Source organism: Eretmochelys imbricata, chromosome 7 (genome assembly GCF_965152235.1).
Source record: "Eretmochelys imbricata isolate rEreImb1 chromosome 7, rEreImb1.hap1, whole genome shotgun sequence".
Classification (NCBI taxonomy): Eukaryota; Metazoa; Chordata; order Testudines; family Cheloniidae; genus Eretmochelys; species Eretmochelys imbricata.
In genome coordinates, this window is record NC_135578.1 from 75,393,819 (window position 1) to 75,409,913 (window position 16,095).

At 39.7% G+C, this 16,095-nt stretch overlaps 1 protein-coding gene across 1 annotated transcript in view; it reads right to left on the reverse strand.

Annotated features, from left to right (window-relative positions):
- Positions 1-15,880, reverse strand: part of CCSER2 (coiled-coil serine rich protein 2) — a 131,341-nt gene extending 115,461 nt beyond the window's left edge. The window contains exons 1-2 of the mRNA XM_077821506.1: positions 15,821-15,880; positions 585-2,067 (exon numbers count right to left, since the gene is read on the reverse strand). Of these exons, the coding sequence (XP_077677632.1) occupies positions 585-2,028 (1,444 nt within the window). The 5' untranslated portion in view covers positions 2,029-2,067; positions 15,821-15,880. The remainder of the gene's footprint in view (positions 1-584; positions 2,068-15,820) is intronic.
- Between the last annotated feature and the right edge of the window lie 215 nt (positions 15,881-16,095).

Below are 16,095 nucleotides of genomic sequence, written 5' to 3' on the forward strand. Positions count from 1 at the left end.
CTGCTGAGACACCCCTCCCCCAGACCCACACTGCTGAGCCCCAACAACTTTCACCTGGAAGCGTCTACAAAAGTCCCATTGCCCCTCCACCTGGAGCCCTGCACAATAAGCCTCCGTGCATCCAGATCCCCCCACACATAGACACCCCACTGCGTTGCCTGCACCCAGACTGTCCCACACAGAACCGTCTCGTCCCACACCTGGATCCCCCACACACACCTGGATCCTGCCTACCCCACACCTGGTGCAGACTGGCAGGGTCCCAGGGTGTTTCTGGGGCAAGCCCATGCTTTGTGCTGTGTCAGGGTCAGGTGCAGCCTCACCGCTGAGTCTGTGTTCTGTGAAGGGGGGATGGAGAGGTTGCAGGGTGATCTCCCACCTTCGTACAGCTAGTGGCCTGTGCTCCCTACTGCCATGCTAGAGCCTCTGCATTTATTTATTGACAAATAAAACTTACAGAATTTTAAAATATTGTGCGCACAATTTTTGATTCTTTGATGCAGAATTTTCAATTTTGACACAGAACGCCCTCAGGAGTAATAAGACAAATAAATAAAAAAAATAGAGTACAACAAAATATTTACCAGAAACATCTATATCTAGCCATTCATCGGTGTTACAATGAGGCCTTTCACTTTCCTTGAGAGAAGTGACTGGATCTACTGGTGTTGCACCTCCACGCAATAACTCTTCAATAGGGACTTCTTCTTGCTTCACTTGTATTGTTCTGTTTAAATCTTCTAGATCTATAAAGTCATCGCTGAAGTCTTCACTCAAGTCATTCTTCTCAGAAGAGGACAAGGAAGATATGGATATTTCATCCACATCATCATTCATGCATATGACTTTAGAGCCATGCTTCCCCAGACTGTCATGAAGGGCTTCACCACATTCTGTTCTTTGACTGTCATTTTCTAGGTCTTTTTTCTCAATGGCTCCGTTGACATTTACCGTAACCTCAGAGACCTTCACTATGCACATGTCAGTACTTGTACTTTTGCTGTCATCCACAATGATCTTTCCAGTAAACGGCTGTCTGGTAGGTTTCAGTAAAGAAGGACGACCCATACCATACCCCAAAGAGGATGATGCCCCGGATCCATTTGAGAGCGGTGGCTTCTTTAAACCAGAGGTTGATATAGAAGTGTATGGCCTGGTAAATCCATACCTTAAAGGTTCATTTCCACTGGGTACATCCAACTGTTGGGCATTTCTTGACAACAGAGTTGACCTCTGAGACGCTCTAATAGCCAGGTGCTGTTTTTGATAAGGCCTTGTAAGATCTACAGCTTTATTAAAGGAATGTGATCTGGTTAAGGATGCAGCAGATAGGAAAGAATTCTGAATGGAATGTGAAAAACTTTGTGATCTACCCATTTTTTCACAGGAAAAAGATTTAGCATTGTCTGTGGATTGCGCCAAACTCTCTCCTGAACTGGTTCTGGTGGCATTGGAGTTAATTCTACACTTCTGCAAGTCTACAGATGGCCTATTTCCGTAAAACCCATTTAAATGTGATTTTGGAGCACTGATTCCAGAATACGAAGTCCTGCCAAATAACGTACCTTTGGTAAATTTTGCTGAACTAGACAGTCCAGGCAAAGACTTTTGGTTTAATTCTTCTGTAGAGGACACAAACATGTTGACTTGCTTTGCTGTTTTTGATGCTACTGAAGAGGTGCTGTTCAAACCCACCCTGAGCACATCTTTCCCAAATCCTCCTTGAGAAGGAGGATACTTCTCAGAATCATCTAGTTTTTCATTGGAATTCTGGGCAGAGTTAGACTCACCACCACTTTGATCACCAAGTTGATATTTATTTGATTTTTGCCAGCTAAAAGCAAAGGAAGACATATGAACAGTGCCATTGTGCTTGCTGCAATTTTTGCCACTACTGCTATGAGAATTCCCTGACAAGGGAACAGCTGTCCTATTTGGCATTGGCTGTAGGGTGCTCCCTAAAGATTTTGTTCCGTACTTCGGTAACTTGGAAACCAAGGATGTCCTGATATGATTTTTTTCTTCCATGAGCTATGGGGTTCATTGGTCCTTGAAAGTTTCTTGATTCTGTGGAAATGAAAAAGAAGAAAATATTACACTTGAATTAACAACTCAGGAGAACACAATACAGCTAAAAATTATAAATGACACATGGATGCCTAATTATATCAGAAAAACACAGTTTACCTATATATATTTCATGAGTTTCTAGAGATGTTCTATCCACCATTAGTCAATTGTGCAACATATAGCAAACAAAATGTTTCAACTACAACTGGAAACAGCTTGCTAATGGTAGCCATCTTACTAAAAGGGTGGGATCATTTGCATTATTGCCAACATCAAGTGTTAAAACTCAGTGGCAGGCCACACAAAAAACCATGACTGATTTAAAAATAAGTGTTGCATGTTTTAATTTGTCCTCTGGTTCCTAAGCCTTTAAGATACAGTTAATTTTAATTTTTCAAGCTTTTCTCTGCATGAAGGCAGGTTAAAAACTATTATTTTAAAATGAATGCTCAATTTCTCATGCAATCACTTGATTTCAGCATCTGGAGCTTTATGAAAAAACAACTTAAAATATCAAAAAAGACTCACGAATAAGTCACATGAACTGGCAACACTGACTTGTGAGAACTGCAGTATAGATTCTGATAGGAACTAGTTTTAAAAATCTTCCTTCTTCCTTACCCACCAGCCCCAGCTCCCTGGTAGACTCCAGACTGCATGGAAAACTACTGTGCTCTCCAACTGGAAGTTAAATACCCCTGACTCGTCCTGATCCACCTAATCTCTGGACTTCTATCTGAATTAACACAAACACAAGCCATTTGTACTGCACTGAGGACAATGCCATCGCTGCCTGGCTTGGTGAAGGAGGGACACTTTCTGAGTTGTCCGTTCTTGTTCCATATGCATGGCTTCCCTCTCAATAACCTCTTAGAGTATATCAGACCTATAGGTAGTTGTCCACTCAAGAAGCTGAACAAAGGTCCCGATGGTTCAGCAACAAGAACTCCAAGCACCTCATTCAGTATTTCAGAACTTTGAGCAACAAGAGCAGTCACCCAAAATTGCAGCACTTGTAATTTCACAAATGAATAAAACTAAGTGTGTACAGAGTACCATCATTACCCTTTAGCCAAGTGAAAGCCAAAGTTTAAAATTGTGAATATGTTTACAGCAACTTTGCACCAGAACGGAGGACAAGAGAGTCAAAGAGAAAGGACAATATTCTGAAGTACAGGTATTGAGCTCGCAAACCCGACCAACAAGTTACTTTGGTGTAGTGTACTTGATCTTTTGGGACTTTTTGATTGCTGTTGGTAAGTATGGCTTGTATACTGTGGCTTTGTAAATGATAGCAGATGGCATATGCTATGCATTGCAAAATGCCGTCTGTTATATAGAATTTTTTGGCACGTTAGTAGTTTTGGAGACTTCCCTGAAAATTCTTTGGCTATTGATCTCTGATATTACGTAATTTTTATTCGGTAGATGTGCAACTTTTTTTAATAGCATTCCACAGGATTTAACATTAAGACTGGCTGAGTGTGATGTTAATACTTGTGGATGAGTTGCCTGCAAAGTCAAATAGCAAGAATGGGCACAAGTCTTAGTTTCTCATTATGCATAAGATTTTATTTATTATCTTTTAAACAAACAGAAGACAGGTTCCCCAAACCCTCCTTTAATATTAGAAATTCTAGGACATCATTAGAAATTCTGCTCTAGAGCATGGCCAAAACATCACAAGACACTGAAATTTGAGAAACAGAGGAAAAATATTTAGTGCACTTAAAATTTTTAATATCTATGTATTTAATGCCAATGTCCAATGAAAATTTAGAAGCTTCTGTTCGTTAAAGATTCAACAACCTCTGCCCGCTCAGCTAAGCAGGATTCAAAATATACATCAGATCCAAGGCAAATCCCTCACCCACAAATGCCTTCAACAAAGGCAGGGAAGTCCAGAGTTAACATCCTTGATACTTTTAAGGTTAAAAGCTAAGATTTTTTTTTATATTTTTGGAGAGAAGAAATTACAGGCCTCCTTTATTCATGATAAGGAAGTAGAGCTAAAACAACCACCCTAATATTTTAAAAATCATTTGCAAATCACCTGTAAGACTGTTTTCCATTCTACAGAACTGGACTCTTCTTACTCAACTTCTTACCCGTCCCCAGTTCAAAACCAAAACAAGTTCTTTTCAGCTTCAGTTTCTCATACGCTCTGTGCCAGACATTCTTCCCTTCCCCCTCCCAGACAATTTTAACAATATGGAACATAGGGAAATTCCTCAATCCTTTTTACCCCATTTTACCTATAAAACAGCTTGTTTGTATGACTTTGTGACTCAGGGTATGTCTATACAGCTGGAGCCTGGGGGTGGGAGGATGCCAGAGCCCAGGCTCTATGACTCTGTGGGGTAGGAGGGTCCCAGAGTTCAGGCTCCAGCCTGAGCCCGAAAGCAATGAAAACAGTCTCGTAAACTGAACCCCGCAAGCCCAAGTCAGCTGGCACTGGCTAGCCATGGGTTTGGGGTTTTTTTTTTTTTTTTGCTGTGGAGCCATACCCACAGACACCCCTTGGCAAAGGGTCCTCCGGTCCTTGCAAACATTCATCTCAGACCTGACAAACTCACTGCACCAAACACATCTTACAGGTTATTTTTCCATAATGAGTATCATGCAAAGGTATCCTCAGAAAGCTCATAACTTGTCAAGGATCAGCCATTGCAAGATGTATATATGCGTTACATTTAAGGAATAATGTACGGTATTTATACTAAAAATATGCTTTATGGTCTGGAGTAGAAATTGGCCACCAGGAGATAATGTGTCTGAATGATGGCTCATTCAAGTCACCCCGCCCGAGTCTGCTGGTGAGGTAATGCAAGATTCTATGGTCTACCCTTGCCACATCCCAGAACAGTTAGTCAATGAAAAACCATGAGAAACAACAAACAATCAAAGCCTCTTAAATATAGAAAAGAAACTCTACAACAAGGCAGAGGTTCATCCGGCCTGTGAATAGATATGAAAGACTGTTTTCAGTATAACAGTGTAAAGAAAGGCAATCTGAATCCATTCACTGAGGGAAACCCCTGACGGAAGGGGTGCTTTCATGAACATTTCTTTCTAGTTATTGATAAACTAGCCAGCTTCTAAACAGACTGAACTTGGAGAGGAAAAAAAAATCTACTTTATCTAATAAAGTAAACCATTGATAAATGTAGAGACAAATTCACGCTTTATGATTTTGTTTTGTTTTGTAAGAACATGTTTCCACCACTCTCTGGTTTCTAGTTAAATCTTTATTCTTTCATATAATGAAACAAAAGGAGGTTTATTTAAGGGCTCATAAGTGTTGCGTGGTTTACAGGAGCAGTAGTTTAAGGTAAAACTGGTAAATTAGGGTATGGTACACCTTTGGGTGCAGAGGATCTGGAAATTCTGTGAGTAGCCAGTGTCACGGGATGGACATCCCAGGGGAATGATCAAAGAGATTTGGGGATTGAGGCGCATCTATTGCTAAACTGCCTGGAGAAGGAAGGGCTGGCATACGTCCACAGGAGAATGCCTGACTGGCTGAAGGGCTGACAGGTGCCAAAAAGCTGACATGCAGCTACCACAAGAGAGACTCCCACTCATTGGAGACAGGAGGTAACAGGGTGACTCTCAGTCCTGAGAACGATCACAGACTTGAAGTTTGTTTAAAAGATTGTGACAAGATGTAGATGTAGGCAACAGGAACAGTACAACAATGAAAAGCTTATTTAAAGTTACTTATTAACAAATTAAGACCATCACAATGACATGTCGAAGTCTGGGGTTCACATCACCTTCATCTTGTATTTACAGAATAGATGGCTCAGGAAGACAGGATTACCATAATAACTGTTCAAATTAGCATTACAAACAATAAATAATAGATATGGAATACTGATGGTCAGAGTAGGTGTCCTGTTACTGTTTCTGCTGCCTCCATCATGGAAATGAAGGACAAACAGTTAAACTAATCTCAAGCCATGTATTTTACTGTAGTTTCCAGTTACCACGACCCAGATGATAAAATGTAGGTCACATTAAAAGTACATAAATTCTGTATTTTGATGTACTCAAGCTTTAACTGTCCTACCGTACATACTATTCATTCATTAACAATCATGGAAAAGGTTAACAAGTTCATTTTTGTAAGTCATATTTTAAGTGAAACAGTATTTTTAATACTTCATAAACTAAAGAGTCCCTGGCTCAGCAGCTGTGCATAAGCTTAGTCAGCAATTCAATAAACAGCCTAAAGATGCTGCCAGAGTATATAGATTTTTTTCTAAATGCGGGGGGAGGGGGGGAAATCTGGAGATAATGGCAGAAATATGCAAGAAACTAAGATCAGAACTGACCATGGACTTTTGGTCATCGTAACAAACAGGTTATGAAAAGATTATCTCAGGGTATTGCTGGAACAAATGTGTGTGGGGAGAGGAGAATAGCACATCCTTCTTTTGACTCTTCCCATTCTCCTCTCTTTTCAGGACTGATACAGCAGCATTATGTTCTCAGAGCCAGAATGCTTTTTATATATGCATAAAAAGTTGAGAGCCATAAATAATTGAATTGTATAAGACTAGGGAATTTAGGTATGACGGTGCATCCAACAAGCCGCCTTTCCAACAGAGGATTACAAATGATACATTCAAGAAGTGAATGGGATTGAAATTTTCAACGGAAGTCAGGATATAGTAATATGTTTCACAGTTAAGAGAAAGAAAAAAAGCCTGTAAAAACAGTTTTGGAGTTCACTGTGCAGCTCTAACACAAGAAGATGGTAATTTGAGACTGAACAACATGAACTTTGTACATTCATCTCTGACTCTCCTCCGCCAGATAAAGAAATGACATTGCCTAGTCTCATTAAAGATAAACTTTTATTGAAGATTGGTTATGTTTGCTTCAAATATTGTTTTTTTTTACATTTAAAAAAAATCAAGGAAACATTCAGAATAGTGTTTCTGTTCACCTATTTTAACTATTGATTTGCAGAATACAACATATTTTGGTATTAGCAAATGGAGCCCAGGTTTAAAAACATCGAAGTTGAGAAATAATATGTTTATTAGTCAGCAACACAACCAACAGTCTGGAAATGTTAAACAGAAATATATTTAAAAGATCTCCAAGAAGTTGGAAGACTTCTGTAACAAATCCTAAATATCTCCACTTGTTGATTTTTGTTTCTCTTTGTTTGTTTAAATAAAGATACCATACTCCACCCCAAGTCTTTCCTACCTACTATTCTGACCATCACTAAGAAAAATTACCTGCAATAATTTTCACAAAAACGTATTAGACTCACATGTCTGGATGTTGTCCTAACAAGCACAAGACCCAAATGGGGGCTCCCAAAGCAATGAGGTTTTGAAAGATGTTCCTCTTTTACATTCCACTTCCAAAACACAAGGGCAAATATAACAGTCCCTTTCGCTGCTACTACCTTTGAGAGCAGGAAAAATATTTACAAGAGTCAGCATGAATCCTACTCTACAAGAAAGGTGAGTGCATGAATGAGAATGTTAAAATTTCATACCTTAAAAAAAAAAAAGGACAAATATGTTATTTCTTTTCCTCAAGATCTACTATTAATACATTCCTACTCTTCAAGATTTTGAGGAAGTTCCTAACAATAAGCTCTACAAGGATCACAATAAAATAACTATCAAGCACAGGTTTCTCACAACCAAATAATGGACTTAATCAGTGTTCATATTGCTAGAAGCTAGTCCATGGAAGGCCTACTTGTTATGAAGGCATCACACCAGCCTTAAAGTATGTTTGTGAAGAACAACTATAATAAAAGCACAATAGCTCTGCTTCTAATGTGTATTTGGTGCCACCTGTGAGATTAAGCAAGTTTACTGTTGTATTCCTGTTCACACTGCAATGCCTGAGAGAATTCCATTGCTACTTTGTATCACCAAAATTGTTTTCTAAATTCCAGTCAGTTATACTTCTACAAGCCCACTGAAGTCAACAAGACTGTTCAGTGATCACGGATAGCCAAGTTCAGCCAGCAAAATCTTTATTAAATGATGGACATGCACAAAACAAGATCAGCTTGCTTCAAAATCCAGGTTATGTATGCAAAGACGACAGCTAGAAATGACATTTTAATTGAAAAGTGGGCACGCTGATAAAGCTCTAATGAGATTGATTGTGGATCTCCAAGTGTTTTAAGATCTACAGTCATCTTTCAGTCTAGAACTGCTTTTTAACAAAGTTGTAAAATGAGAGAGTCTGGTCTCAGTGAGAACATTAACTAAAAAAACCAAAGGATGGTATCGGATGCATGAATCCACATAATAATGCTTTAATTAAACGTCAGATTACTCCTATGTTACTATATTTTGAGCTGGTAAGCAACCTAATGATTATGGTACGTAAGCATAACCAGAATTCATAAGAATTCTGAAAGAGATTCAGCCATATCTAAATAGACAAAGTTAGGATGTTCCTACAGATGAAGCCTGTTCCAGATGCAGATTCTAGGATAAGTCAATAGTTGGGCTTCGTTAAGATTCAGTGAGCTAACTGAACATTATTCTCAGCGCAGTAGCATACAGATGTGTGACCACAACTATGTATCATGAGACATAAGGCAATGAATGCTAATCCAAGAAGTTTAATCACTGAATGTGTCAGGTATAAGGATAGCAATATCTTTTAGTAAGACAGTCCATTGAAAATGGATATCAAACCTGAAATTAACAGGTATGGGGTTAGAAGAAATTCCCTGCACATGCAGGAAACTGAGCATTAACTTCTATGATCAAAGTTGATCACTAGGAATGACGCACAAGTAAGCCAAGGGAGGATCTGTGGAGTTCCTTCACAATGCGAGACCTACACATACACTCGCTAATAGACGCCTTGCAGGAGCTGCCTATTTACAGGTAAGCTTTGTTCCATATTTATGCAAGTAAAGGGAAATCTTGTACAACCATAGCCAGCCTTACTTTACCAAAATCACACCCCAAGAATTAAGTCCTCACCAGCAGATCTGATTTAAGCCAGAGTCATCCCAGGAGACAAATAGGTTTATATAATCTGAAGTATCATCAGGGTGGTCATACATGAATGGACTGCTGCCAAAGATGGCACTTCCAGAATTAATTTCATGTCATAAAGATATTGGGCAAAGTATGACTGCCAAGACAAGTCTCCATTTTGCATTTCTAACACAGAAGAACTGTGAGAATACAAATATTGCTGTGACCAGTCAATCTGTCATGTCTTTATATAAAATGTACAAATCCACCATTTTGGGAGACTATGGCAATGTTGAGTTACTTCACGCAGATAGCAGAAACCCCACCAAGTCCTAACTGGTTGTACACAATAGGAAAATATAAAAATGTATAACCTCCCACTGGACCAGTGGACAAAATTTCTTAGGAAGGAAAGACAGGGAAGAGAGCCGAAAATGAAATAAGTTTAAAGTATTTCTGTGCTCACTGAGAGAGCAGGAAATTTGCAGACCAGCAGAGGCAGAATTAAACTGTGTTCTCACAAAAGAAGGGGCTGAAACCAAGTATTTCTCCTGACTCACAAGTGAGGTCCTCCCTTCTAGCCTGCCATAGCAGACACAAAATGTGTGGAATGGGAATACTGTGTGTGAACAAGAAATAACCAATATTTTCTTGTATTTTATTTTGAGTATATCCACTCATTTACAAAGTTTTTCAAAAGACATGCAACAAGATAAGCAGGCACCGCATATATCCACTCCGCAAGCTTCATAAGGTTAGGCAATTCTTTTTGATAATTTTCCAAGCATCTTAATGGCTAACTGGATTAACCTTAAATATTGAGTGCCTTGTGTTTCACTTTTCCACATATTCTATTTCCTTTCATATATTCACATGTTCACCTTAAGCTTTTCATCACTATAATAGAACAGTGGATTAAAATTAAAAGAAGAGGCTAAAGCTAACAAGTTTAATTCAAGATGTTTAATTGAACATTGTCCTTTTAAAAAGTGGATTTAGCATCAAGTAATTGACATTGCCAAAATCAACTCACATTACACAAGATTTGTGAGGAAAAAAAACATTGTACTCTACTGTCAGGCACATTTTCTATTAACTATAAGAAATTTGTCAGCATCAATTCCCACTCAAAAGCCATGTGTTGATTTGTCTTATAAAATGATATAAACAAAAAATTCAGACTGCCTTCATGGTGGTAAATTAAAAGAAAAAAGTTGAAGAGGATTCAGGATATTCCACCATTGCAGAAAGGTATAGCCCAATAAAAATATCAGAAAGTCTGTCTGAGAACAGTAACTTAGATAGCACCAGACACTAGACTTCAGATTATTACAAAGAGTTTGTCCTGCTTTGACTACTGAATTAAAAAAAAAAAAATTAAAAGCTCAGCAGTGATATGCATATTGATTCACCAGATGCTTGGAATACCAATGACATTGAAAGTACTCAGAGGTTTGTAATTTGTATCCAGTATCAGGACTTATTTTCCAAATTAAGTTTGAGCAACAGATGTCCAATTTAAGCGTAAGAATATAGTTACTAAGAGACAAATACTGACATACAATAAAATAAAAAGTTAACTATTAGCCAGTTAGCATCCTATGTCCTATGAAGACAAATACAGTAGAACTTCAGAGTTATGAACACACCAGTCAACCACACCCCTCATTTTGAACCAGAAGTACGCAATCAGGCAGCAGCAGAGACCCAAAAACAGTACAGAACTGTGTTAAACAAACTACTAAAAAAATAAAGGGAAAGCAGCATTTTTCTTCTGCATAGTAAAGTTTCAAAGCTGTATTAAGTCAGTGTTCAGCTGTAAACTTTTGAAAGAACAACCGTAACATTTTGTTCAGAGTTAAACATTTTAGAGTTAAGAGCAACCTCCATTCACAAGGTGTTTGTAACTCTGAGGTTCTCCTGTATGCGTTTGACTCAGACTGTACAACATCACACAGTCATACCAGATTACACAATGCTGTGATAACACAGACTATAAAAATGAATCAGGTGCCAGATATTACCTTCAGGGCAAAGATGTGATAATTAATAGAAAATTACCATATACTTAGTCTTATTGTAGGATCCATCTCCTGCTTTCTACACTGGTTTTAACAAAAATTTCTCTTAAATGCTCAGCACATTTAATCTCTCAGATTAAGTAACAAGGTAAAAGTGTGCCTCAACAGAAGGAACTCAAAACAAAAATAGCATACACAAGATTTAAAATACACACACATATAGCTCTACTTGTGTACAAATTATATTTGAACCATATTTACAACTAGATTATTCCCTAAATATGTACAGATTTTTGTCCTCTGATTCAGGATACTTTTTTTGAGTGCATCTACTCCAACCTAAACTATGCAAAATTGCAATAGAAAAACGAAAGATGTGTTTCAACCTACTTTGGAAGCTAACAGTGGTATGTAAATTGAAAAAGGTTACTACTATACATAGTTCAAAACATATAGATTTCTATACTTGTAAAAGTCATTTAATGACTGGCTGCTGAAAATGAAGCCACAAAAAACAAACATCCTCTTCACAGACCCACAGCTGGAATGTAACAAGATACTATTCTTTCACAGACAACCTATGTGTAACTTTAACCAGTGTTGGCAAAATTTACACCAGGTGTCAGCCATTGTATTACTTTTTTAAAAATAAGATTAAGTTGTAATTCAAATTTTACTTTAATTTAAGGAGAATCAGCTATACCAAACTGTTTTATTTTCTATACCAATTATTTCCAGATACTATATATTGAAGAGGGGCTTTCATACATGAACATGTTAGATGCTTTACATGTTTTAATGACAAATTTACCAGTTACCAAAGTTTATTCAAGAAACTGATCCCTCATTCTGTTTTCTCACATATTATACTGTCCTCATATTCAGCCCAGAGTGCTTTGGATAGGCATCTTTTTATTATTTGAATTGAAATAAAATAAATTATGCATTTTAGCCTCCTAATTACAGAAAGCACCACTAGATATTTGATATCCTTACCATCCTTTTTGGCAAGGAGTCACCCAATGTAAACCTAACATGGATACCTTTCTCTTGTTAAAAAGACAGCCCTGTTGATTACACTTCAGCATATTGACAGTATCACAGTAGAATATGCAATAAATGTATCCACTGAATAAAATTAAGGTTATCATTTCCAGAGATATGAACTCTAGCTATCTTATGCAAACAAGATTTTTTTTATTATTTAGACATGATTTTTGCAAGATGCTTCTAGTTCTACAGAAGCTCTGCTACCTCTTCACTGTCAGTGGCAAATTCCTAGTATCTTAATCATTTAAAAGGGATAGAGTCAGATTTGAAAATACTAGGCCCCATTCTTAGAAACACTTACACACGTGTGTAGTCCCATTACACTTAGTGGGACTAAACATAAAGTTACTCAAGCGTGATTTGACCAGATTGAGGTCATGTTTCTGGGGGAGAAAACATGGTAACTACATCACTAACTCCTTAGATAAATATTTAGAGTTTCTTTTTTTAAAAAAAATCAAGGTTTAATAAAGACTAAAAATAGAAAATTTCCAAAGTAAAAATATTCCCATTATTTGTTCAAAGTAGTTTTTCATTTGTATTTACAAAACAATACCCTACAATGATTGCAGCCAAAACAGTAGGAACCTAATAATGAAACTGACTATGAACAAAATAAAATAGACTAACCAATTTTCATTATCTGCTCTGACAGAGCAAAGGATAAAAAGAGCATAATAATGTTTTTAAATTCTTTACATTAATAATAACCAGACATATCCATATCTAGGTACCTAACTTTAGACACTCACTTTTGCAATATTTAGCCAATGTTTAAAATATATCAATTCTACCTTCACAGAATCCATTACACTATGTATGCTGTTTGTCTACATTTTGAATTTCTTTCAAATTCAAAAAGACCAGTAGTACTTGTGGCACCTTAGAGACTAACAAATTTATTTGAGCATGAGCTTTCGCTGTAGCCCATGAAAGCTTATGCTTAAATAAATTTTAGTTTCTAAGGTGCCACAAGTACTCCTGGTCTTTTTGCGGATACAGACTAACACGGCTGCTATTCTGAAACCTTTCAATTTCAAGAGTTTATTAGTTTCATTTTTGTTTATAAAAGTAACTTTTTGGTTCCTAAACACTACCATAATGCTGAACTTTGGAATGGAAAGTACTAGAGAAGAATGTTTTTTAAAAACTGTTTCTATTGGAATTTACAAACATTTCCATGGTTTGTATTGGGTTTTGGTTCTATAAAAATGCACCAGAATAAAAGCTTACATGTTGCACCAGAATTAGTAGTAGTAGTAGCAGCAGCATTTTACCACTCCAGGCTCCCACACAACATGCAAATACGTGGTAAGAGCTAAGGCACCAATCCAACAAGCTGACCCATGCAAGTGGACCTCTATGATTGCATGGAGATTCAACAGCTTCAACAGGAGTCTTCCCACAAAAACACGCTTGAGGCCAAGTTAAACAATAAGCCATACATCAAATGCACTCTTTTCAACCCCCGACAAATTGAAGCTGGTGAATTAACCACTGAATCCAGCTTTTGTTTTCGAAAAACAAACAAAAAACTTTTACAAAATAAACAAATTGCAGCTTCGAAGTCTAGAAGTCTAAGTTTCACTCCCTTTTCTATGACGAGCAACCTTCTAATATTCTACTTGCCCACTGACAGGTTTTTGGGGTTTTTTACCCATTGTAGACAACGAGTAAAATATTTTTAGTTCTCTCATTATGGGAAGAGATGAGAAAATGTTGTTTGTTAAGTGTTAAATATAAATTTTACATAGTGGTGTAGGCAAGTGGTTACCTCAAGTATTGGCCCACATATCTGTCATGATGTTTTAGTCTTCCCCTCTTTACCTCATGTCTGTGTTGGACACTAGTATGCTGCCACAGCATTGTTCCCGTTCAGTTCTGCAATCTTTGGCCTGGTCTACGCTACGGAGTAAGATCAACATAAGGCAGCTTTCAGTGACCTAACTATGTCAGTGTCTACACTAGAATGGTGCTCCCACCGATGTAAGCTGCCCCATACATTGACCTAATAACTCCACCTCTGCAAAAGGCATAGCACTTAGGTCAGTGTAATTAGGGTGAGTGTGTCTGTGTAGACACTGCATTACTCACAGCACCTGCTGGCAGTCCGGAGCCCTGCCGCCAACTCATGGTGAGGAATTGGTGGGGGCAGAAGAACCACCCAAGCCCAGTCGTCGCCCAGGCTGGGCTCTCCTTCCCCCACCAAATCCCTCACTGGGAGGCAGCTGGACTCTCCTTCTCCCCATGAGGCTGCAGCAGGTCGCCAGGCAATCAGACCAGCAGCAAGGCTCCCAGTGGGAGTGCCCCCCACTCCCTGCTGTAAATCTGACAGCCCAAGCTATTAGCCCAGCACAGGACTGGATTTCACAGCCCTGAGTCTACCTGTGGTGAAACTGACAAGAATGTCAGTTTCACAGCTGCTTTTAGTTCAAGCAGGAATCAGAGAAGAAATGTGAAATAGCAGCAGCTGTGAAACTGACAGGAATGTCAATTTCACCGCAGGTAGGTTCCCTGATGTCAAATTGAGCCCCTGCCTGGCACACAGCTGGAGCGGTCAGTGCCCCAGACTCCAGCTGTCAGTACCTCACAATGCCTCACTTCAGTCAGTGCAAGTGCTCCTGGTAAGGACGCACACTACCAGCAGAAGGAGGGTAATGTGGATAGAATGGCTGTTTTAATTACCACAGAACCTGAAGGTCAACCTAATTTTGTAGTTTAGACAAGCCCTCAGTTTGAAGACAGAGCTTGAGCTGCTCCAAGTCAAGGTTAGGGTTTGATGTTGCCTAAGTGCATTGGCACATTAAAGTACATTTGATTGAATATGAAGTTACAAAAGGCAATGGGTGATACAGGCAAGGTCTTATCCTCATTAATGGAATGTGAATTTATTTCTTTCCAAAAACCATTTTCCTGTTATTGTTACAAACAACCCCTAGAGTAAAACTGAAAGACAGAGAAAAAGATTATCTATTTTTTCAGGTTGTTTACTTCAGGCATGTGCATTTCCCATGTTAGACCCCAACCCTACAAAGGGCTCCTCACAGGCAAACTCACAGACTCACACTTTGCACAGATTCTTTTCCTTCAGCAAGGCCTTAACTAGCGGTTTCCTCTATTGTTTCTGTGGGTGTTAGCAACAGGAAAAAGCCATGTTTAAAATAGAGAAGAGGTGATTGCAGCGGTGTACCACTCAAGACTACTTTTAACTCATCATCCTGCTACAGTTGCCCCCAAAGAATGCCCCACACGGGCATGGCGACCCTGGTGTAGAGCCCTGCGGCCCACGATGGCCACACCTCTGGCACAGGGAGCACAGCAGTCAACGCTGCGAAGCCATCAGCTGCTGCAAGTGACATTCAGACAAGATAAAAGGTTAAGGCTGCGCCCTGCTATTAGCGTATCATGCAGAGAGAGCCTCCCTCCTCCCCAGGCGGCTCATGTTTTTCATGACACATCCCCTTGGCCTAGGAGCCTGGTGATGCTGCAGCATCCCCGGCACAGCCAGCAAATCACAGCCAAGCCCCAACCCACCCAAGCACCACGAGATGGGAGGGCTGCATCGACAGCAAGACGCCCGGCCAAGGGGTGGGGAAGGGACCTCCAACCCCACAGCTCAGGGGAGGGGTCCAGCCCCCCGGTACTCCCGGCGTAGGGGGAAGGGGTCTTGCTGCATTCGCCCCCCGCCGCCGCACTCACCACAGGGATGGGGTCGGGGGTCGGGGTCTGTGCGGTCTCCTCCTGCGGGGCCCGGGCTCCGCGTCCCGCCGTCTCGGATGAATGCCGGCAACCGGCAGCGCCTGGCAGCTAAGGGGTGGGATGGGCCGGGCTCCGCGCACACCCGGGCAGTGTCCTTCGCGCTCTGGCCCCTCCCCCGGAAATCAGGCCCGCTCCGCGGCCGGGGCTGACAGCTGACAATGAGGTAAGCGCCTGCTACGGCGCACGCGCAGCCGCTGCCGAAAGCAGCATGCGCG